General features: G+C 44.7%; 1 protein-coding gene and 1 pseudogene across 2 annotated transcripts; one reads left to right on the top strand and one right to left on the bottom strand.

The window, feature by feature from the left end:
* Positions 1-3,056: 3,056 nt before the first annotated feature.
* On the top strand, positions 3,057-20,647 carry GRSF1 (G-rich RNA sequence binding factor 1). Of its 2 annotated transcripts, none has more exons than XM_055139106.1 (10): positions 3,057-3,454; positions 6,212-6,368; positions 8,395-8,550; positions 8,944-9,087; positions 9,950-10,085; positions 11,456-11,640; positions 13,266-13,387; positions 17,207-17,342; positions 18,127-18,205; positions 19,124-20,647. In XM_055139106.1, exons 1-9 carry the CDS (start codon positions 3,101-3,103, stop codon positions 18,174-18,176), a joined length of 1,440 nt encoding a protein of 479 aa, XP_054995081.1. In that variant the 5' UTR covers positions 3,057-3,100; the 3' UTR covers positions 18,177-18,205; positions 19,124-20,647. The 2 variants fall into 2 exon arrangements, with proteins under 2 accessions (XP_054995081.1, XP_054995082.1); XM_055139107.1 differs by lacking the exon at positions 3,057-3,454 and adding an exon at positions 3,511-3,731.
* On the bottom strand, positions 13,552-13,728 carry LOC129405190 (small nucleolar RNA U3; annotated as a pseudogene).
* Positions 20,648-22,046: the final 1,399 nt, after the last annotated feature.

Raw genomic sequence — 22,046 nt, 5'->3', positions numbered from 1 at the left:
TGCACCTTAATTTTGTGACCTGTCCTCTGCCATCTTTCTAGGAATCTACACACCTATTAAGTCTATTTTCTTCTGTATAATTCAACTAAACCCCTCTCAGATGTATTATTTTTCACGATCATTTCTCGATTTATTGATCAATTCCACGATCAATCTCACCCAATTTAATTCAGAGCAAAATAAAACCCAGTTTTGACTTATGTATCTTTACTGCTTTATCCCTTTTTTCACCTACGAAATAAGAAGGTTTTTGATACTTTTTATTTCATTTCCTTGCCTGTTTTATTCTGTCTCTGCCAAAATACCTCCAAACAATTGTGGCTAAGGATACTAAAGCCTTTCTACATCAATAAATCTACGACAATTTTCCTGGTCGCAAATGGATCTTAGTAAGGACCTGACATTGCTGAATATTCCCCTTCTTTTCCCCAGAATCATGCCATTTGCTTCTCTGAAGTTGCTCTTTTTGGAGGTGGAGGAGTTTGGGTAACCCTCCGAGGGGCTTGGGGACTACTCTAGGTTCTGGGAAAAGCACGCAGTGCTGGGCGCTGACCCTGTACTATCTATCTGTCCGGTCCTCTGAATTTGTTCGCTTGCTCCTCTCTTCTTGCAAATTCACTTTATTGTACCAGGCATGCATTGTAGTGCCTGTACTAATTTCTCTGACCTGTTCATCTTTCAGATGAAGAAGTCACCTTTTTGATATTCTTTGTGCTTCATTCCACAAGAGTTAAGCTGATTTTTGTTTGTTTGGGGCATGAAACGGTTTTTCTAAGTGAATACTGAATTCGCTTTTCCCCTGAAAGTTAGAAATAGCATAAACTTCAGATGCTATTAAATATTCAAAACAGTTCATCAAAATGTCATGGCATTTTCTTTTTTTCTCTTCAAGTTTTTGTCAGCTTGAAATCATCTAAGGGAGGGTCACTGACATGATTCTTGAGGCTTTGCTTTAAAAATTCTAGCAAGGGTTCCTTTATCAACCACCATCTGCAGCAGAATCATTGCTAGGACAAAGGTCTTTGTGAAAGCTTTTATGAGGAAGAATAGCACTCTTAAAGCTGAACCCTGGGGTAACAATAGAAAATGTTAAGGATAAGATCCAGGATAAAGAATTTCTCAATCTGGGGGCTGGAGTGATAGCACATGGGTAGGGTGTTTGCCTTGCACGCGGCCGACCCGGGTTCGATTCCCAGCATCCCATATGGTCCCCTGAGCACCGCCAGGAGTAGTTCCTGAGTGCATGAGCCAGGAATGACCCCTGTGCATCGCCGGGTGTGACCCAAAAAGCAAAAAAAAAAAAAAAAAAATTTCTCAATTGGCCTGTCTAAAAAAACATTCACCGGAAACCGGCTCTTAATCTTGTCTAGCTAGTAGTGCCCAGAAAAGGATGACGTCTACAACACTCGAATATGCATGATGTGTTACAGGTTACAAGACAGGTTATGTGGCGTCCTGAAACACCGTTAGGGGGTATTAGAACAGTCACTTACACCTTGGTCGGGAGTACCCTTCAGGTTAATGGTGCGCAGTGGTTAGGGACTCTGCTTTGACAGTTGTCATTGTGGCAAGTGTCTGGTTAATTAAATGCTTCCACAACCAGAAGACAAGTAACTAAGAAATGAACAGCAGCCACAAAAATTTTAGCATAGAAAAAAAAAGAGGATAGTTCGTAACAGGATTTAAAAGATTTGTAATTTCTAAAATTCAAGGTTGTTATATTCTTTGATCTTCAATATTCTCTAAATGAAGCACTGTAGCACTGTCATCCCGTTGTTCATCAATTTGCTTGAACAGGCACCAGTAACATCTCCATTGTGAGACTTGTTACTGTTTTTGGCATATCGAATGTGCCACAGGTAGCTTTCCAGGTTCCGCTGTGTGGGCGGGATACTCTCAGTAGCGTACCGGGCTCTCCGAGAGGGACAAAGGAATAAAACCCGCGTTGGCTGCATGCAGTCTACAAGGAAAAGCTAAAAAGAAAAATTGGGGGCCCTACTTAGGTATGCTCAGGGCTTACTGCTGGCTCTGTCTGCACTGAGGAATCACTCCTGGCAAGCTCCAGGGACCATACATATGGGATTGAACCTGGGTTGGCTGTGTACAAGACAAGTGCTCTATCAGCTCTCAGGACCCCTAAAAAAATTATTAAAAAAGTACATATTAGGGCCAGGAAGCTGGAGGGCATAGGGTTTGATTCCAGATGCGCCTGATCCTTCCAGGAGCACTTCCACTGGCATGGCCTCCTGTCACTTCCGAGAGTAGCCCTAGCTCCCCCGAAGGCCCAGTAATTTAAAAACTATCTATGTACATATATCGGGGCTGGAGCGATAGCACAGCGGGTAGGGCGTTTGCCTAGCAAACTGCTGACCGTGTTTCATCACAGGCACCCGGTATGGTCCCCTGAGCCCTGCCAGGAGTGATCCCCGAGCACCGCCAGGTGTGGCCCCAAATCAGAGCCTACCCCGCGGGACGCCCTCTGCTTTTGCATTTGAGATCTGATCACACGAGGGAAATTGCACAACCAGTTCCTTCGCAGAAGACACTTGCCAACAGGCTTTTCCCTCCCTTCTTTATTTTAGGGTAGACTTAGCCCTTCGGATGACCCAGCACCAGCCTGCAATAGGGATCGAGCCACTTCATTTGCAGTCCTTGGCCTTCTGCACCAACCTCACCCTTGGGGCCGGGGGCGGGCGGGGCAGAGAAGGGGATCGCCTAGTCTCTGCTTGCTGACCACCAGAAACGGCCTCCCCCCCGCGCCACGTCGCGCATTCCGGGAAGGATCGTGCGGGGCGTCGGTGAGCGGCACCCCGATCCGCGGGGAAAGGGGCGGGGTGTGCCCGAGCCCAGCTTCCGACGGCAGCTCCGGGAGGCGTGGGGGGGCGGGGGGAGGAAAAAAAAAGCCGGCGGAGACGGGCCGGCCGCGCCCCCCGCCCCGCCCCGAGGGCGGAGACCCGGCGCGCGCTCGTCCGCCTGCGGCCCGCGGCCCCGCGCGAGCGGCGCATGTGCCCGCCCCTCCCCCGCCCTGGAGCCCGCCGCCCCGCCGCTCGCGCCGCAGTCGCCGCCCGGCCCGGGCCCCGCGCCGCCGCCGCCCGACGCCATGGCCGGCACGCGCTGGGTCCTCGGGGCGCTGCTCCGGGGCTGCGGCTGTAACTGCAGCAGCTGCCGCGGCTCGGGCGCCGCCTGCCTGCCCTTCCCCGCGGCCGCCGGCTCCTTCCCGTCGGGCGTCTCGGGCCGCCGCCGCCTGCTGCTGCTGCTCGGCGCCGCCACGGCCGCCGCTTCGCCCCCGCGGGGCCTGCACACGCGGCCGGGGCCCTCCCCCGCCGCCGCCGCCGCCGCGGCCGCCGCCTGCTACCCGGCCCTGCGCGCCCCGCTGCTGCCGCCCGCGCTGGTGGCGGCGGCCGCGGCGGCGGCGGCGGCGGCGGGGGCCGGCCCGGCGCGCGGCTACGGCCAGGTACGTGGGGGCCGCGCGCGCGGGACCCTTCCCCGGCCGCGCGCACGCGCACGCGCACGCGCCCCCGCCAGCGCGCCGGGGAGCCGCGGCCGGCGCCGCACGCCTCCCTCCCCTTCGCCGGCCCAGTGCTCCGATTGGGCCCCCGCCACAAGGGCCGGTCTCGCAGGCCGCGGTCTCCTCCTGGTTTTGTTCTCCCCTCCAGCCTCCGCTCGGTTGGGCTGTGTGAGTCAATGTGGCTGGGGGCGAATGTTGAGGCCTGGTTTCCCGCCGACCCATGGTAGGTGTTTGGGGAGGCTGCGGGCGCCCCCCCCGCGCCCCCCCACCCCTCCATCCTCCCCACCCCGCTCCGCAGCCCGGTCGCTCGCGGGACCCCGCCGAGGGCCGGGAGTCGGCGGTGCAGCCCCGGCGCTAGGCCCGCGGCGGCGCGGCCTCCGGGGATGGGGGAGCGGCGCGGCCCGGGGTGGGGGGCGGGGGGCGGAGGCCGGACCCCGCGCGCTCGCCCCGGGCCCCGGCCCCGGGCACAGGCGGCCCGCCCCGCGGACTGAAGGTCACCTCTGCACCTTCACGCCCGGGGACGGAAGGTCCTTTAGGACCACGGGTCACCGCCAACGGGCCGGACAGTTTGCAGACTGAGGCTGGGGGAGGGGAGCGCGGCGAGGGCGGGGGAGGAGACCGCGGTCTGGAGGCCAGGATTGTGGGGGCGGGGGCGAAGGGGAGCGGGAGTGAGGTCGGGATTTTCGGGGGGAGGAGGAGGAGGAGGAGGAGGAGAAAAAGAAAAAGGCGATGTGTGGTTTCAGGCCTTCCTGCCAGCGTTTTTTTGTACCTTGTGCGAAGCTTGAGTTTGTCTCGTTACGTGGCATCCGGGACGTGTCCGCACGCTTGGGGCTACGCAGTAGCTCGTGGTTGGGAGCCATCGATTATCTTAATAATCCAGCCTGTGCAGCCACTTGCATCTTACGAAAACGGGGGGCTGCTCGTGGCTGCGCTCAGAGGTTTAAATCCTGGCCCCTTTCCTGTAAAAAAAAAAAAAGCTTGTGATGCTTATGGAATATGGGAGGGGGGGCGGGGGGAGTGGCGAATGTCGCCTTTATTGTTAAAAAAAAAAAAAGCAACCCCAAACCGCACAGCTGTAATAAGTCTTTGTGAGCAGGCCTTTTTCTTGCCTTTTTTTTCTTTTTTTTTTTTTCCTCCCCCGTGAAATTGACTGCGGATATCTGTTGAGCCTCTGCTGGGGTTCGACACAGTTCTTACATGGATGCCTGGCTCTAAAATGATACGCAGATCTGCCCGAAAATTTAAGAACATGGGAAGGAACGAAGCGTCTCCTTAGCCTAGTGGAATGCAAATCACCGAAAGCCCGAGTTGCCTTCCCAGACTGAAAATTGTAGCGCTTGTTGCTTTCAAAAATGTACCTCGCCGGAGATTAAGTTACCATGGACTCCGTATATACGATTGTTGTTGTTGTTGTTGTTGTTTTGGGGCCACAACTGGCGATGCTCAGCGCTTGCTGCTGCCTGTGTTCAGGCATCACTCCTGGCAGGGCGCCAGGGACCATCTTGGGTGTGGGGGGGAGGGGGGGAGGGCGTATAGAACCCTGGTCAGCTGCGTGCAACGCAAATGCACTGTCCCTGCTCTACTGTCAGTGTAGCCCCTCAATCCCTATAGTCCAGACATCAATCCCTGTGTAATGACGGGATTGAGAAGCAAGTCTTTCCTTAACCCCCGTAGGGAGCACGTCTTAAAAATCCGAGTTATGGGGCTGGAGCGATAGCACAGCGGGTAGGGCGTTTGCCTTGCACGCGGCTGACCCGGGTTCGATTCCCAGCATCCCATATGGTCCCCTGAGCACCGCCAGGGTTAATTCCTGAGTGCAGAGCCAGGAGTAACCCCTGTGCATTGTCGGTTGTGACCCCCCCCAAAAAAAAAATCTGAGTTGGCCTCCTGGTCAGGGGTTTGTTGGATTACTTACTAAATTTCAGTTTTGGTTTTGGCCAATAAAATGTTTTTTTTTTTTAAGTTATATGCTTTAGACTTGTTACCTCATTACCATTAGTGCCTCTTAAGCTCTCTTTCTTCTTCATCTGGCAGATTCATCTCTCCAAGCATCCTTCTTGTTGATTTACCCATTAATAAATATCTTTATTTAAAAAAAAATCCCTTTTTATCCCTTTTTTCTGCCAGGTTAAGAACAGTAATTTAACCAAAATCCTTGACTATTTGGTAAATGGGAGTCTTGCTGTTTCACCAATGAACTTTTGTTTTAATACTGCTTTAGCCCTTACCTCTGAAATTAGAAGCCCTGTCTGTATCTGTCACTGTAAATCCTTCTGCCAGGGCCCTCTTGTACCTTGAGTCTATTCTTATTTGGATTTCCAGAATATCTACAATCTTAGTGGTCATTTTTTGAAATGAGGGTATTTGTAATGGCACAAGGTAATTAGGAGGCCATCGTGTTTGTTATATTGAAGGGAACCACTTTTGTCCCTTGTTAGCCAAAACACATATAAATACAATTGGGACTGGTGAATTTGAGAATAAGCCCTGAATAAAATTCGTCTAGCCAAACCATTCGGATATACCTGCATGTTGCTTTAAGATATGCAATTTAGAACAGGGAGTTAGATTTGTGGTGTTTACTTCTTGACTTCGAAATAGTAACTGCTCCCTAAATAACGCCAAGAGCATTAACTTGTGAAAACAAACATTTTTAAGTAGGCTGTCAGAAATATTGTTACAATTCTCTATTTCTCTTGGAAGGAGTCCAAAACTACCTACTTGGAAGACCTTCCACCTCTCCCCGAGTATGAAGTGGCTCCCACCAAGTTAGGAGAGGAAGTGGATGATGTCTATCTGATTCGAGCTCAAGGATTACCATGGTCCTGCACTGTGGAAGATGTGCTTAACTTTTTCTCAGGTATATATTATATTTGTCCTAAATTGATTACATTTGAATTGTAAGAGATGAATCTCAGACTCTAAATTAGACTCTCCGGTCCACATCCTATTTGTTGGTTGGGAATTATCACATCTAGCTGGTTACATCCGCACACCAAGTGACAGCATGCATGCCATGATTGAGACCATGCTTCAAAGACTTTGTTTTGTTGTTTGGGGTCTCACCTGGCAGTATTCAGGGCTTCACCCTGTCTCTGCCCTCAGGAATCACACCTGGCAGTGCATGGGGGACCATATGGGATGCCAGGAATCAAACCTGGGTCTGCCGCTTGCAACGCAGGCATCCTGCCTGCTGTACTCCCCCTCTGGCTCCTAAGGACTTTAACAAAAATATTTCATGTTAAAATGACATGGTATGAAGCCAGTTTTGTTTTTTTGGTTTATTTATTTATTTATTTTTTGGTGGTGGGGAGGTCACACCCAGGATGGCTTAGAGCTTACTCCTGGCTCTGTGCTCAGGAATTGTTCGTTGCTGGTGGGCTTCGGAGATCCATATGGGATTTTGGGGCTTGAACCTTGCTGCTTGCAAGGAAAATACCCCACCCCTGTACTATATTTTCAACCCCATTTTGGGGAAAATTTTTGTTTGTTTTTGGGTCATACCGGGAAGTACTCAGGGTTTAGTCCTGGCTCTGTACTCAGGCATCATTCCTGTTGGTTCCTGGGAACCATGTGGGGATCCTGGGATGAAACCTGGGTTGCGTCATACAATGGTCCTTCTCTTTTGTTTTGGGGTCACACCTGGCTTGCACTCAGGACTTCTGGCGGTGCTCAGGGGACCATATGGGATGCTGGGGATTGAACCCAGATCGGTTGTATGCAAGGCAAGAGCCCTACCCACTGTACTCTGGCCCTCTTTGTTTAATATTTTAGTTAGTTATTATCTATTATTTTTCTCTCTCAAGATGAGTTCAACTTTTTGTTCGGTTTTGGTTTTTGGGCCCTGCTCACCAGTGCACGGGGCTTTCTTCTGGTTCTGTTCTCAGGCATCACTCTTGGCTTTAGGGACCTTACCGTGTGCCTGGGATCGAACCCAGATGGCCCCCATGCAAGGCCAGCGCCCACCCTGCAGTGCTGTCTATCACTCAGGTCCCTTTTAGCAGGTTTTTAGACCCTACCACCTATATTTTTCAAAGTAGGATAACAGTATATAAAAGACTCCAGTACTGTGTGGATCAAGCATTTTATAAAGCCACCTATATCTTCAACTTGCATCTATTATATGAAGTATTCAGTATGGAGATCCCTTTTCTTGATAACGAAAGGGTGTTTAAACTAAGGTTACAAAATTACTGCTTATTGGGAAACATACCCCAGATGTGCTTGGGTTACCATGCAGTGCCAGGGATTCAACCCAGGGCTCCTTCATGCAACACATGTACTTCAGTCTTCTTTGCACCTGCAAGGTTACTTTTGTAGTTAATATTTTAGAGCACTGTTTCTCAACCACTGTAGACTAGGGCCCCTCTTCTACCTTACCTTGTTTCCTTCTTACACGACCGTCCTACTGGTTGGCAGTGTGATGGCCCCTTATTTATATAATTTTCATTGGTGGGAATATCCTGGGGGTCCACAGGGTTCCAGTATGGATCTTATTTGAGAAATATTGCTTTAGAGTTCTTATGGTAATTTAAAAAAAAAAGACATTCATCTTTAATTACATTTTGATTTTCTTAAACTGATTTGAAACATGGAAACATTGAAATAAACATAAGACTTTTCATTTTGGACCTAGTTTGAAATGCCATTTAATGGTAAGGAGAGTCTAGGTTTCTGTGCTAGGGTTTGTCTCTTTTTTATTTGGAATATTTTAGAATCTGCCATCTCATTCGCATTTGGATGACTTCAGTGATGAGGTTCCTGTAAGGACTATGACAGGCATTTTGGTTGCTGCTTCCTATTGTTGTGGAAGGTCGCACTGGAATACCGTAATTGAGCTGAATGTGGGTTTCTGATTGTAATTAATTGTACTTGCATACTTTCAGACTGCAGAATCCGCAATGGTGAGAATGGAATACACTTCCTGTTAAACAGAGATGGGAAACGAAGGGGTGATGCCTTAATCGAAATGGAGTCTGACCAGGATGTGCAAAAAGCCTTAGAAAAGCACCGTATGTACATGGGGCAGCGGTATGTGGAAGGTATGTGAAGTCCGTTTCAACTTTTTGGGATTACAGTGTCAGACTTCATATTTTCTAAAGTATTTTTTCATTCGATCCTTAATGGTATTTGTAAATATGCTTTTTATGGGATGTGAAAATGAAGCACAGAGACTTTTAGTTCCTTCCCTATAAATGACAGTGTGGACCATGACTTGTCACTGCCTGTATTACGGTGTTTAAATGAGTTGCCTGGCATGTAGTAACTGTGCAATAAATGTCATGTCTTTTTTGTTAGATATAGCATGTAAAGGTTAATAATAATAGTTTTGAAATTCTTCAGTTACCACTAAGTGGCATTGTGTTTTCTTATTTTTAAAGGGCTTATTCCTCTTTTTTTCCTCTAAATTCTGGGTATCTTTCCTTCCTTTGTAGTGTATGAGATAAACAACGAAGATGTGGATGCCTTAATGAAGAGCCTTCAGGTCAAATCTACGCCTGTGGTAAATGATGGTGTGGTTCGTTTGAGAGGACTTCCTTATAGTTGCAACGAGAAGGACATCGTAGACTTTTTTGCAGGTGCATTTCAGTTTTGTCGTGTTTGTAGCCTCATCTTTTTTTTTTCCCTGTATCTTAGGTCAACCTAGGTAATAGCATGCAAACACATTAGGTTTATTTAGGGAGAACTTCTCATTTAGATTTCTAGTATTTACAAGTTATATAAGTGGGTTTTTGGGAGGGAGGGGACACTGAGAGGGACTCGGCTACTTACGGCTCTGTGTTTGGGGTGTCTTCCTGCAGGGCTCAGGGACCATGTGGTGCAGGGATAGAATTCTCTGGCTTCCTGGATGCAGAGCCGTCTCAGCCTGTTGAGCCATCTTTTTGGTCCTATATTATATGTGTTTAAACTTAAGCTTATCTTTGGGTGCTACCAGCTTTCAAGAGGGTTCACTCATACTGAAGAAAATAGCCTATCATGATAGCAGTTTGTATGATTGGAAATCGTTTTCAAATTCCTAGTTGTGAAATAGGCACGTTTAATAAATTGCTACTTCCTTTAATACTTAATGGCTAACAGAGAGAGTATCTTATTGCAGTGCTGGAGGTTGAGTCCAGGGCCTTACACATGCATGGCATGTGCTCTGCCACTGAGGCACATCCTCACCCAATAATTTTGTTTTAGATGGATTGCTTCTGCTTGGACCATGAGCAGTACTGAAGTACATATAGGCATGCAGGTTGTTAGTAGCTTTAGGCTGCATAGTAATTTTGTTTCCATTAAGACAGTTTTTGGGACTGGCAGAATAGCCCTGTAATTCTCTGGCAAAACAGTCCTCAAATTTGCTCATAAAATAGATGAATAATTAATGACTGTGTGTTGATTCTAAGGATTAAGAACATTTATTAGCATTAATAGTTTACTCATTCTTTGATGTCCTAGGACTAAATATAGTAGACATAACTTTCGTTATGGACTACAGAGGGAGAAGAAAAACAGGAGAAGCCTACGTGCAGTTTGAAGAACCAGAAATGGCTAACCAGGCCCTGTTAAAACACAGGGAAGAAATTGGTAACCGGTGAGCAGAGCAGATACTAACGATGCAGAAGAATCATATATATTAGAATTTTAGTGACTGTGCTACATGTAAAAATGACAGATTGTACATAGAAAATTGGATATAATGACTGTCAAATACCCGCAATTAGTTGATAATTAGCTGTATTTGCTGAATTAATTTTTCCTGTATTATCTGTAGATCTGTCTGTGTGTGCATATATTACCTTGTATATATTACGTATGCGGGCTGGAGTGATAGCACAGCGGGTAGGGCATTTGCCTTGCACGCGGCTGACCCGGGTTCGATTTCTCCATCCGTCTCGGGAGAGCCCGGCAAGCTACCGAGAGTATCCCGCCCGCACAGCAGAGCCTGGCAAGCTCCCCATGGCGTATTCGATATGCCAAAAACAGTGACAACAAGTCTCACAATGGAGACGTTACTGGGGCCTGCTCGAGCTCCCCCAGGCTCCCCCCAGGAGTAACCCCTGTGCATTGCTGGGTGTGACCCAAAAAGAAAAAAAAAATTTTTTTCTAGTTGGTTTTGGGGCTCTTCCTCGCTGATGGTTCCAGGATCGCTCCAGCTGTGCCTGCGACCATGCAGTGCTGGGACCCAGCGCAGGCCCTCTGCTGTGAGAGCGTGCACTGTTTCTTGATCTCCCTCTTTCTGGTCCTACACTTTGACCTGTAATGTATTTTATTAATGTGATTAAATTTTTTTTAGAGTTGAATTATAAGACTTGGATATTGTTGCAACTGATAAAGAACACAAAATACTCTTCTTACCCAGTTAATTGTAGGAAACAAAAGAGAATAACAAATATTAGTAAATTCTATTATATGTTTTTATTTCCTTTGATGATACAGGGATCAAACTTCAGGCTTCAAACTTAAGGCCTCAGATTGGTGAGACCTGTGTTCTGCCATTGAGCTGCAACCCCGCCTAGTTAAAATTATATGAAGAAAACTTGGGATGGGGATTAAATCTGGGACCTGTTGAGTGTGCTTTTTCCTGGGCTAATACACCTACTTTATAGTCCGGGGATTAAACCCAGAATGTGACTGAGCTACTTGGGCTGCCCTGATAGAGCTATTCTTACTCTTCCTCCTATCTACTGTTTTAAACCCTCGTATTTCATAAACTGTGGAAATAACATGCTTTTTGGGGGGGGCACTCGGGCACCATATTTCTGGATCTATGCACAGAAGTGACCCTCGGTGTTGTTCAGGAGACATGTATGATAGGGTGCTGGGAACTCAAACTAGGGTCAGCCATGTGCAAGGCAAGCACCTTGCTGTCTCTCTGGACTCATACGCACGCATTTTTGTTTAATGAGTTTAATATAGTTTGTACCATTTGTGCCTGCTTGCTTTTTTTTTTTTCTGACATAGATACATAGAGATTTTTCCAAGCAGAAGAAATGAAGTGCGAACCCATGTTGGTTCTCATAAGGGAAAGAAAATGGCATCTTCTCCTACCGCTAAGTATATCACGGAGCCAGAAATGGTCTTTGAAGAACACGAAGTAAATGAAGATATTCGACCCGCGACTGCTTTTGAAACTGAAAAAGAAATAGGTGGGGCTTTGCTGCTTCCTGAGACTCACTCAGTTTATCTGTAACGTTTTGACATTTGTTAAAATGTTTTTTAATTGTTTCGTATGTAGTTGTAAGGTTTTAGGAGAAGTAAAATGAGTCGAAGATTTAACATGTACTTTGAATATATGCAGAGAGGCCCAAGTATTAGCTTTTTGGAGGGGTTTTGTTTTGCGGTCACTCCGGCAGTACCTGGGTTGCTCCTGGCTCTTGCTCAGGGATCACTCCTGCCAGTGCTCAGGGGCCGTGCTGTGCGGCCAGGGACTCCAGCCAGGCTCCGCTGAGTGCATGGCAGGCACCTTGATCTTTGTACTATTTCTCTGGCCTCTAATTTTTAAAATTTAATTTTTATAGATTTTCATAAGCAGGGTGGCATAAAATACCAAAAGTAAAATACCAACACTTATTCAATGAGGTGGGGAAAGATGGGCCAAAAACCAGACGAGGACTAAAGAAGAGCTTTGTTTCTGTCTGTATTTCTAATTTTTGACCCTCCAAAAACAATTGTAGCATGATAATCCTATTTTAACTGCTGTTCTCTGACGACATTTATTCTTCCTGTTTTTTTCAGTGCCTATAATTCAGGAAGTTTGTCTTACCCTGATGATTTCTGACATAATCATTTTACCTTCTCTGTTGCCACAGAGAGCTAGATTCTTAATCTGGTAGTAATTTAAAACACTAAAAGTTGGGTGTTCCAGTGACTTTTTTGTTTTCAATTTTATTGTCATAAGATTGTTCACATTAATTGATTACATCCAATGTTTCAGCACCAATCCCAGCCACCATTATTTCAAATTTTCCCACCACCGTTCAAGCCTGCCTGCCAGCAGCAGATGCTAAATAATTTATTTTCTATTGCTTATTATGAATATCGTGAGAGGTCACGCGGCCGCTTTTGTGCTTCTGGGATTCTAAAAGTGTAAATGATTGGGCCGTCTCTGGGTCAAGGCTGCTGATGCGCTGAGATGGAGCCCGGAGGCAGATTGTGGGTGTGACAGTCAGAACCCTGAGCGGACGGGGGTGGCGGGGCTGGGGGGGTACGGGAAGGGCCGACCCGTCTCCATAGCAGTCATGTGGCCTGGAGTCTTAGTCCCTGATCCTGCGTACTGGGTTTTGCGTCTGGAAGCTCGTAGCCATCAGGGTTTCACCCGGAACACGTGAAGCTGGCACACGTGCTCGGTCTGAGGTGCCCGGTGGGATTGACTCCATATGGGGTCGTGAGAGATCTCCGGCGGGCTGCTGTCCTCTGGTATTCATTGCTTTGTCTCCAGTCACTGTTCAAAATTTTTTTGCAGAGGGCAGTTCCTTGCTCTGCACTCAGAGATCACACCTGACTTGCTGGGGGGATCTTAGCAGGGTACTGGGGATCAGCCCGCCCGGTCAGCTGAGTGCAAGCAAGGGCCGTACTTGCTGTACTGTCACTCCAGCCACTAAGGAAGTATTTTTATAGGTGGTGGGGATTTCAAATGATATTTTTCAAGCGATTTTAGCTTATATTATTGGGTCTGTTAGCATTCAGAGGAATTTAGGAATTGGAAATACTATAATCTGTTAACTCTTGAAACTTTTATATTCTTGACACTGCTCTTTATTCCACCTCCCAGAATTGCCTAAGGAGATACCAGAAAAGCTTCCAGAAGCTGTTGATTTTGGAACTACGCCTTCACTCCATTTTGTCCACATGAGAGGGTTGCCTTTCCAAGCCAATGCCCAAGACATTATAAACGTATGTGGCAGTAAGATGTTCGTTCTTAATAGTTTGAGCAAAAAGTTTTGAAATTGAGCTTGTATTAATTTGGGGATGGTAGAAAATAAAATTTCTGGTGTATCTTTGTATAGTTGCGAGGCAATTTCATGCTTGTGGAGGTCTCTTTTGATTGCATTTCTTTCCCCACACCCTTCTGAAGGAAGAGAACGACCATCAGTGGTAAAAGGTAGTTGTGAAAGCAGTCCCTAGAACCAGCTTCGCAGAGGATCCTCTGGTTCGTCCTCGTGGCTTAGGGTCCTCTGCACGATCAGAGAAACATCTCTAGTAACTATAAACATGATCCCTGAAAGTATGGTCTTGTTTTTCTTTTCTGTGGATTTTTTTAAAGCTGATTACTATGCGTTTTATTATTTTAAGATCATACATGACAATATTGGAATTTTGGTGGTTTGGGTCCACACCTGGTGATGCTCAGGGGTTATTCCCTGCAATGCCAGGAATCGAACCTGGCCCTTTTGCATCCAAACTGTGGGCTATAGGCCACTGGACTGTTTTCCAGTCTCCACATAGGAGGTGTTTTTAGTTGTAGAATATGGTACATGCTTAGTATTCGAAGTAACAGAAGTTTGATTTTTTGTTTTTGGTCTAAATTGATTCAGCCCTTGTTTTTCTGAGTCTAGAAAACTTTAAGACATGACAAAAATGTAAAAGAGCAATTACAGACATTTTTGGGTTTTGTTTCGTATGGGGGCTAAACCTGTGTGTGCTCAGGCATCACTTCTGGTGGTGCTTGGGCGACCAGATGCAACAGTGGTTGGCATTGGATTGGGGTTGGACACATGCCAAGTGAACGCCTTGACCCCTGTGCTGTCTCTTCAGCATCAAACTTTGACTGTATTTTTTGTTGGGGCCTGCAGTGTAGCTCTGTGCCTTGCATGTTCAAAGCCCTGGTTTCAGTACCACCCAGAGTTGCTAAAATAAATAGATATAAAAAAAAAATGGTGTTTGGCATTTAAAAAATAGGGACAGAGTGATAATACATTGGGTGGAATACTGGACTTGCGTGTGGGCTGACGTCAGTGGTTCAATCTCTGGCACCCCATATTGTCCCCTAGCATGACCAGGTGTGATCCCAGAGCACAGAGCCAGCCAGATGTGACCCAAAAACTAAGAGGGAAAAAAAAAGATTATTCTTTTAAACTTACTGAATGTTTTTCTTTTTAAGTTCATGATGATTTGTTACATTCAGTATTCCAACACCCATCCCACCTCAGTGCAGCTTCCCACCACTGTTATTTCCTGTTTTTCCAACCACCATGCAAGCCTGCTCCAATAGCAGGCCCTGAATAATTTATTGTGTATCGCTTGTTATAATTCTCTGAAAATGATCAAAAAAGATTTCCTTAGAAGAAAGTGTGTGAAGATTGTTGTTATCTCACCCTGGAGCCATCAAACCCTTGTATAAGAGATTGGTAACATGTTGTTACCGATTGAGCCTTGTGTGTTAACATTTTCTTAATTGAGATTGCTTGGTTGCCTTCTACTTTACATCCCATCCAGTGCTGCTCTTGGTATGTACCAGTGATGTAGAGTAGGAGATACTGCTCCAGGGATTCTAAAATTTTGAATGAAGCAAGCGATAAGCTGAGTTAAATTTTTAACTGGATGTGGTGACTTTGGGGTCTGGAAGTATCTCTGTAGCTTGTTGATCTCTTCCGAGATTTATTTGAGTCTCTGGATCATGGCTGGCTAATGAACTTATTTAGTGCCAGCTGGTTGACTTCCTGAATTTCATCATGTATTTAATGTAGATCTATTCCAGAGCCTTCAGTTAATAGTGGGACCTCAGTTATTTCAAAAAGCCTAGTGGGAATCATCAAATGAAAGTACAGTGGTTTACTTGGTTTGGTTTGGAATGATAAACACTCAGTGTGGTTACTCCATTTATGTTATCTTGATCAACTACCAGGTATGTGTGTGATTGAAAAAATGGTTAACAGTGCATCAGGAGCACATCTGAGGTGTGAATACCATTACAGTGCAATGGTACGCCATTTAAAACATTTTGAAAATAGGACCGAGGGATGTGACGTTAGTGGTAGAATATTTTCCTTGTATATGTAAGGCCCTGGGCTCTGTCCCTAGCATTGTCAAAAATATAAGTAAAATGAATTCTTAAAAGGCAGGTTTATTTGGTAGACTCTCTTTATAAGTGTATATAGAATAGAAGACTTGTTGAATGGGAAAAAAAATGGTCACACTACCCCTTCCATCAGTGGTGTTTTCTATCCCCCCACCCCAATTACTGGGCCACGTCTGGTGGTATTCAGGGCTCACTCCTGGCTGTGCACTAAGGAATTTACTCCTGGCAGTGCTCAGGAGACCATCAGGGATTCTGGGGATTAAATCTGGGTTGGCTGTGTATAAAGCAAACGCCCTATTCGCTATACTCTCTCTCTGGCACCATCCATCAGTGTGTATTTAAGTGACTAAATCATTAGTCACCTAGTCACTTGGATGACAAGTGACAAGTGAGAAATCCTTAATCATGAATGAGGACTGGATTGGGAGGTTAGTTCTGGGATTGCAAAATGTAAGATGTAAGATGTTTTCTTAAAGTATGTAAGATTCTGAAAAATAATTAGGTCATGTGGGTAGGGAAAGCAGACTAAGAGAAGCTGTGAATTTGGTTTTATGGGTTAAACATTACCCCATGATTACAATTTATTTATTTATTTATTTAGTTTTGGGTCACACCTGGCTTTGCACTCAGGAATTACTCCTGGCAGTGCTCAGGGAACCATATGGGATGCTGGGAATTGAACCTGGATCGGCTGAGTGCAAGGCAAACGCCCTACCCGCTGTGCTATTGTTCCAGCCCCACGATTTTTTTTTTAATGGCCCTTGTTTTAAAATTTTTTAAAATTATTTGTATGGTATTGTATTTATAGCTTTTATCTTATTATTGGGAAGAGGGAAGAGGTGTTTGGGTCACTCCTGGCACTGCCCAAGGACTTTAGAGCTCAGGGGACCATATGAGATGCCAGGCATTGGACCAGGCTTATACAAGATAAGTGCCTTAACCCTTGTACTATCTTTCCAGTCCGATTTACGGTTTTTAGTATTCTGAATTGATACTACTCGAAGTGAAACCATGATTTTTAAGAAAATCAGGAGATATATCTATAGTTGCTCTGCTGTTTTTTTTTTTTTTGCAATAATGCATTTTTATGTTTTTTTTTTTAATTTTTTTATTGAGTCACCATGTGGAAAGTTACAAAGTTTTCAGGTTTAAATCTCAGTTATACAATGCTCGAATACCCATCCCTTCACCAGTGCACATATTCCACCACCAAGAATCCCAGTATAGCTCCACCCCGCACCCCCGCACCCCTAACCCCCCCCACGCCCCTAGGCCCCCCCCTCAGCCCCCCCCCCCCGCCTGTGTAACTAATAAATTTCACTTTACTTTCACTTTGATTGCATACAGTATTTCAACAAAACTCACTATTATTGTTTGGAGAGTCTCTCCCCTTGCTCTGCTGTTTTAAAGGGAAATTTACTAAGATCAAATTGACCAGGTACATGAATGCATACGAAGTGGTGGAGTTGGAGAGAGAGCTCCGTGTGCTGGGTGCAGGCTCAGACCCCGTGGCCACAGGATCCCCTGAGCACCACCAGGAGCAGTGGCTGAGCAGGAGTAGCCCTAAACGCTGCTGGGTGTGGCCCCAAAATGGAAGGAGGGAAGACTGCATCGTGTTTAGTGTAGTCAGCGGACTGTCGGAGAGTAGGCTGAGGGCCGCTATGTGCCTTTGACTTTCTTTTCCCCTTGTGCAGTTTTTTGCTCCCCTGAAGCCTGTTAGAATCACCATGGAATACAGCTCCAGTGGGAAGGCCACGGGAGAAGCTGATGTGCACTTCGACACCCATGAGGATGCAGTTGCAGCCATGCTCAAGGATCGGTCTCACGTTCGTAAGTGCTGTTCATGGCTTCCGGGGTCATTTCTGTCTGAGCTGGCAGAGGCCTGTTTCTGTTCTGGAGTTTGCCTAGAATTTTTACTTTGGAATGTTACTATTTATAATACTCCTAGATTAAGTGCAATTAAAACCCCCACTGTATTACAATGAAAATTATTTGTCTGTTATCCTGCATGTTTTTACTTAGAAATTAATAGGATTTCAGTTTAAAAAATTTGGGGCCAGAGGGCAGGAGCAGTAGCATAGCGGACAGGGCGTTTGCCTTGCACGCGGCCGACCCAGCATCCCATATGGTCCCCCGAGCACCGCCAGGAGTAATTCCTGAGTGCATGAGACAGGAGTAACCCCAGTGCAAAGCTGGGTGTGACCCAAAAAGCAAAAAAAAAAAAAAAAAATTGGGGGCCGGAGAAATAGTACAGGGGTTTTAAGTCACATATGGTCCCTCTAAGCATTGCCAGGAGTGTGATCCTTGAGCACTGCTAGATGTGGCCCAGTAAATACACAACAACAAATTTTAAATTTGGTTTTGGGCCACACCCTGCATTGCAGGGCTCAGTCTTGGCTTTGTGCTCCGAGATTACTCACGTACCTGGGATTGTACCCCGGTTGACTGTCCAAGGCAAGCATCCCTACTTGTGGTACTGTCTCACCAGCCCCCCACATTCTTTGTTTTTAATAAGGGAAAGAAACGGGCCAGTGATTTCAGTTGTTCTCTGATTATGATGGGCACGGTATGTTTGCCTTTTCAGTAAAATGAAACTTTTTTTTGTCATACGTAGACCATAGGTATATTGAATTGTTCCTGAATTCATGTCCAAAAGGAAAATAGGACGACTTCTAAGGATTCCAGATAAACAGGTAAACTTAAGTGCAATTGTGGTGGCCATTATGAATTGGCAGATTATTTATATAACTTATTTGTAATGTGGTAGAAACTATTCTTTTTAGTTAAACCAATCATAATTGAAATATTAATATAAGGAATGGAAATTGTCCTGGGAAATGAAATACATTATATAGTGGCTTTGAGAATTTTTCTTATATAAAGTCTACTTTGTGTTATGCTGACATTCATTATGATATGTGCCTGAAAGTAATAGTTTTACCTTCAGTGGTACTAAATCATTGAACACTAAATGTATTTTTTCAGTTCTGAGGTGTTTCAAATGAGACATTTTAAGCCAGAGTTATCTTTGATATTTATATACATAGATTACAATTTTTTAAATAAAAATATTATGCAAATGGTTGCTTGTCCTAGGAAGTCAGTTTGTGTTAAATATAACAAACTTATCTTGATAGACCTTTCCTTGATCACATGTTTTGTAGTGTATTCCCCTATTAAATCTTTTAGTGAGTTGAAATACTTTGTCTTCATGTATGGTACATTCCTTTGAGACTTATCTGTAATTTCTTGAAAGCAAATGGAATTTTCCAGTACTATAGTTATCTATAGTTGTTACATATAACTATAGTTGTCCTATAGTTATTACAGGCAAATTTTGGATATAAGGCCCCACACTCTTGTGCTGTTAAGGAATTTGTGTAATGTACTTTGTGCTAAACTCTGAAAATTGCTATTTCCATACCGGGTTGCAAACACTAGTACCTAACTAGTTTTCTTCACCCTTAACTTGGTTTGCCAGATAAATTATCCAGAATTGGAAAAATTAAGGTTTTATTTATTTATTTATTTTTAATTTGTAATTTTAAATGGTGTGGGAACTCGTGCAAGTTTTTGTCATTTGAATAATTGTGCATCATTTTTTGTTTCAGGATGAAGCGAGAAGCATTTCATTTGCACATCTTTTTGGACATGGGATATAAAGTTCCAGTTTCTTAGCAGCAACTGCTAGAGAAAGGATCTGGGGGCTTGGGATTAATTGCTTCTAAGAAAAATTCCTTAGTGGACTGTTCAGAAAGGAAAAGAAAAAGATTTAGTTGGGGATTGCAAAATAAACTACAAATGAAATTTTTTTCTTTAAACCACCCAGGATCTGATTTTAAAGTCTGGTCTACATATGATTAAAGAGTTTGTTTTCATAGAGGATGTGTTGCCCAAAGTTAAGACTACACATTTTTTATTCAGCACTATCCTTAAAAATCTTCTGCGCATTTAAAAAGTTGCCTGCTGGGGGCCAGAGCGACGGTACAGCGGGGACAGTGCTCGCTTTGCAAGGGGCCGACCCGGCTTTGACCCCCACCAGCATCCCATATGGTCCCCGAGCCAGGAGCGTCGCTGGGGGTGGCCCAAAAACAAAACCAAAATGACCTGTTTGAGGTTTTTGTTTTTTGCCTGTGAATCGAGCCCTCTAATATAAAACTTCTCATGGAATAAATACCGATTTATTTTATCCAAGTACTCACCAAAGCAAGAAAACATTACACATCTTTGAGCCAGTATGTTTTGACGGAGTAGTTTTATTTTTAGGTGTATTTGATTACTTAGGGGTAGAAATGGGGAAAAAAATAAGACCAAAAAGGGAAAAAAAAAGAAAACTACAGGTTAGTGAGTGTAAATGAGGACAATTTGGCAGTTCCCCGTTTTTAGAAATGTTTCCTATTTCTAAGCCTTGTGCTGAAGGCGCGTGCCTGTGTGCTTGAGGAAGGACTTCTGAGATGAGCTTCGAAGTTTTCTGAACAGCTCCCCCCACCCCTTTGTTTTGTGTTTTTGGGTAAATCTTATGGGTGTGTGTTTAGTCCCAAGACTGTGAAGTGATCTGTCAAAAGTCCTGCCCAGGAAGGACATTCATGGCTTCACTTGAATTTAAACCAGCTCTAGTAGGAAAAACCTAAGTCTCCTCATTTGCTTTTTTCAGTGGGGTAGCACATCCCATATTTTAGAACAAGTAGGGGTGCCTTGCTTAAATAAAAATAGCATTTAATGTATAATTGTGTGAAGGGTTGTGGATAAAACTGTACTTCTGTCACGCTGTGGCAGTACCTTCTGCTTTAATATTAAACAACTTGTTATTTAAATATTGGAATCAAAATGGCTGGCTTCAAAATGTAGTCGTTAATAAACTAATTTTATGTGCACCTGTGTAGGAGAATTAAAGTCCTGTATACTTCATTTGCCTTGTTCCTGTTCTCAGGGTGTGACTGCCACATAGTTACCAGGAGATGCAGTTCTAGTTCTCAAAATGGAGTTAGTCCATATTTCTGAGAGGTGATATCTGGTAGAGAGATCATGTCTTCTCTCACTTGTAATCATAACCATCTTTGATTACCAGCTAAGATACCAAATCACTGTACTGTAAGTAGTCAATAAAATGAAGGCTTGTTTCAGGCTAAAGATTACCTGAGAGTTATTATTTGGGGTGTGTCAATTAACCAGTTATATTCTTAAACACAAGTCCTGGTATATAGTAAGAAATTGGGGCTGGAAAGATAGTACAATGGGTAAGGTGCTTGCCGTGCATGAAGCTAACCTAGGGTTTGATACGTGGCACCACATGTGGTTCCCTGACCCTCTCCGGAGCCAGGAATAAGCCCTTGAGTGTGGTGGGGTGTGGTCCCAGGATTAAAAGATGGAGCAATAGCACAGCAGGTAGGGTGTTTGCCTTGCACGTGACCTGCCCAGGTTGATCCCTGTATCCCATATGGTCCCCGATCACCTTCAGGAGTAATTCCTGAGTGCAGGGCCGGGAGCAGCCCCTGAGCATTGCCTGGTGTGACCCACAAAGACAAAAGCAAAACAAACCAACCAAAATGAAATGGTTAGTTTGCAGGTGATTGTCTTTATCTTTGAAGAATGCAATTTAGTCTGCCTATTTAAAATCATCAGTGGTACTACTTAGATGGAGATGTGTTTACTTATGTGGCAAATTATACCTAGTAACGAGAACTGTTGCCTATAATTATATGGCTTGTTAGAATATAATCTTTTCTTTTCACAGTACTGTGCTTTTAATGCAGTAGGCTGACGTTTGATCCTTGTACAGCCGGTAATAACCCCTGTGTACCCTAAGCTGGGTGTAGTCAGAAAACCGAAACAAGCAAAAAGACATGGTAGGTTTTTTTTTGGCAGTTGGGTGTTTAGTTTGCTGTGGAAAATATTCTGTTGGTGTTGCTGAAGTAATTTGCAGTTACTTTATATTAAGGCAGTAGGTTCATTTGCACATCTGTGGGAGAAGGAGCGGCAAAATGTTAGGTGATTGGAAAGCTTGAAATGTTTATCTTGATGCCACATCTAATGACTCAGTTCTCAGTACAAAAGGTTCTTGGAACTGATGAATTCATGTACTTTACTTTAAGTATGTAAAGAAATAATACTGGAAAAAAAATATTGCGGAAAAGCACATACTAGAGTGAAACTAATCTTTAATTTCTATTTGGTCAAAAGAAATTTCCCCTCATATTTTGCAAGACCAGGTTGTGTACCATTTATTTGCTTTTGAAGTAAGTAATGACAGTGAATTGCGTTCTCCTAATTTGGTCCTTTATATCTTTGTAATCTCTTGTCACAAAGCGATGAAAATAGCAGTATTGAAATATATGGTATATGTGGGTCAGTACCTTGTCTGTGAGATTTCTTAGGGCATTGTAAGGGGATGAGGCATTGACTCAGACACCAAGGAGAAACTCCCCTTTGTGATCTCTTCTAAAATACCAAATCAGATACTGAAACAACAGGAATTATTTTTTTTTGTCCATGCGTGGGTGACAGGCTCCTACCAGGAGGGAAGAGGAGGCTGAG

The sequence above is a fragment of the Sorex araneus genome, chromosome 5 (assembly GCF_027595985.1).
Source record: "Sorex araneus isolate mSorAra2 chromosome 5, mSorAra2.pri, whole genome shotgun sequence".
Classification (NCBI taxonomy): Eukaryota; Metazoa; Chordata; class Mammalia; order Eulipotyphla; family Soricidae; genus Sorex; species Sorex araneus.
Note: the sequence above shows the minus strand (reverse complement) of the source record. Positions and strands in the feature narration are given on the sequence as shown.

What these genes read in the sequence shown, in the direction of transcription:
- GRSF1 (XM_055139106.1), top strand. Translation starts at nt 3,101, where the DNA reads ATGGCCGGCACGCGCTGGGTCCTCGGGGCGCTGCTCCGGGGCTGCGGC. An exon ending in CATCGTAGACTTTTTTGCAG is followed by an intron (nt 9,088 to 9,949) that starts GTGCATTTCAGT and finishes TTGATGTCCTAG; the next exon opens with GACTAAATATAGTAGACATA. An exon ending in CAAGGATCGGTCTCACGTTC is followed by an intron (nt 17,343 to 18,126) that starts GTAAGTGCTGTT and finishes TGTCATACGTAG; the next exon opens with ACCATAGGTATATTGAATTG.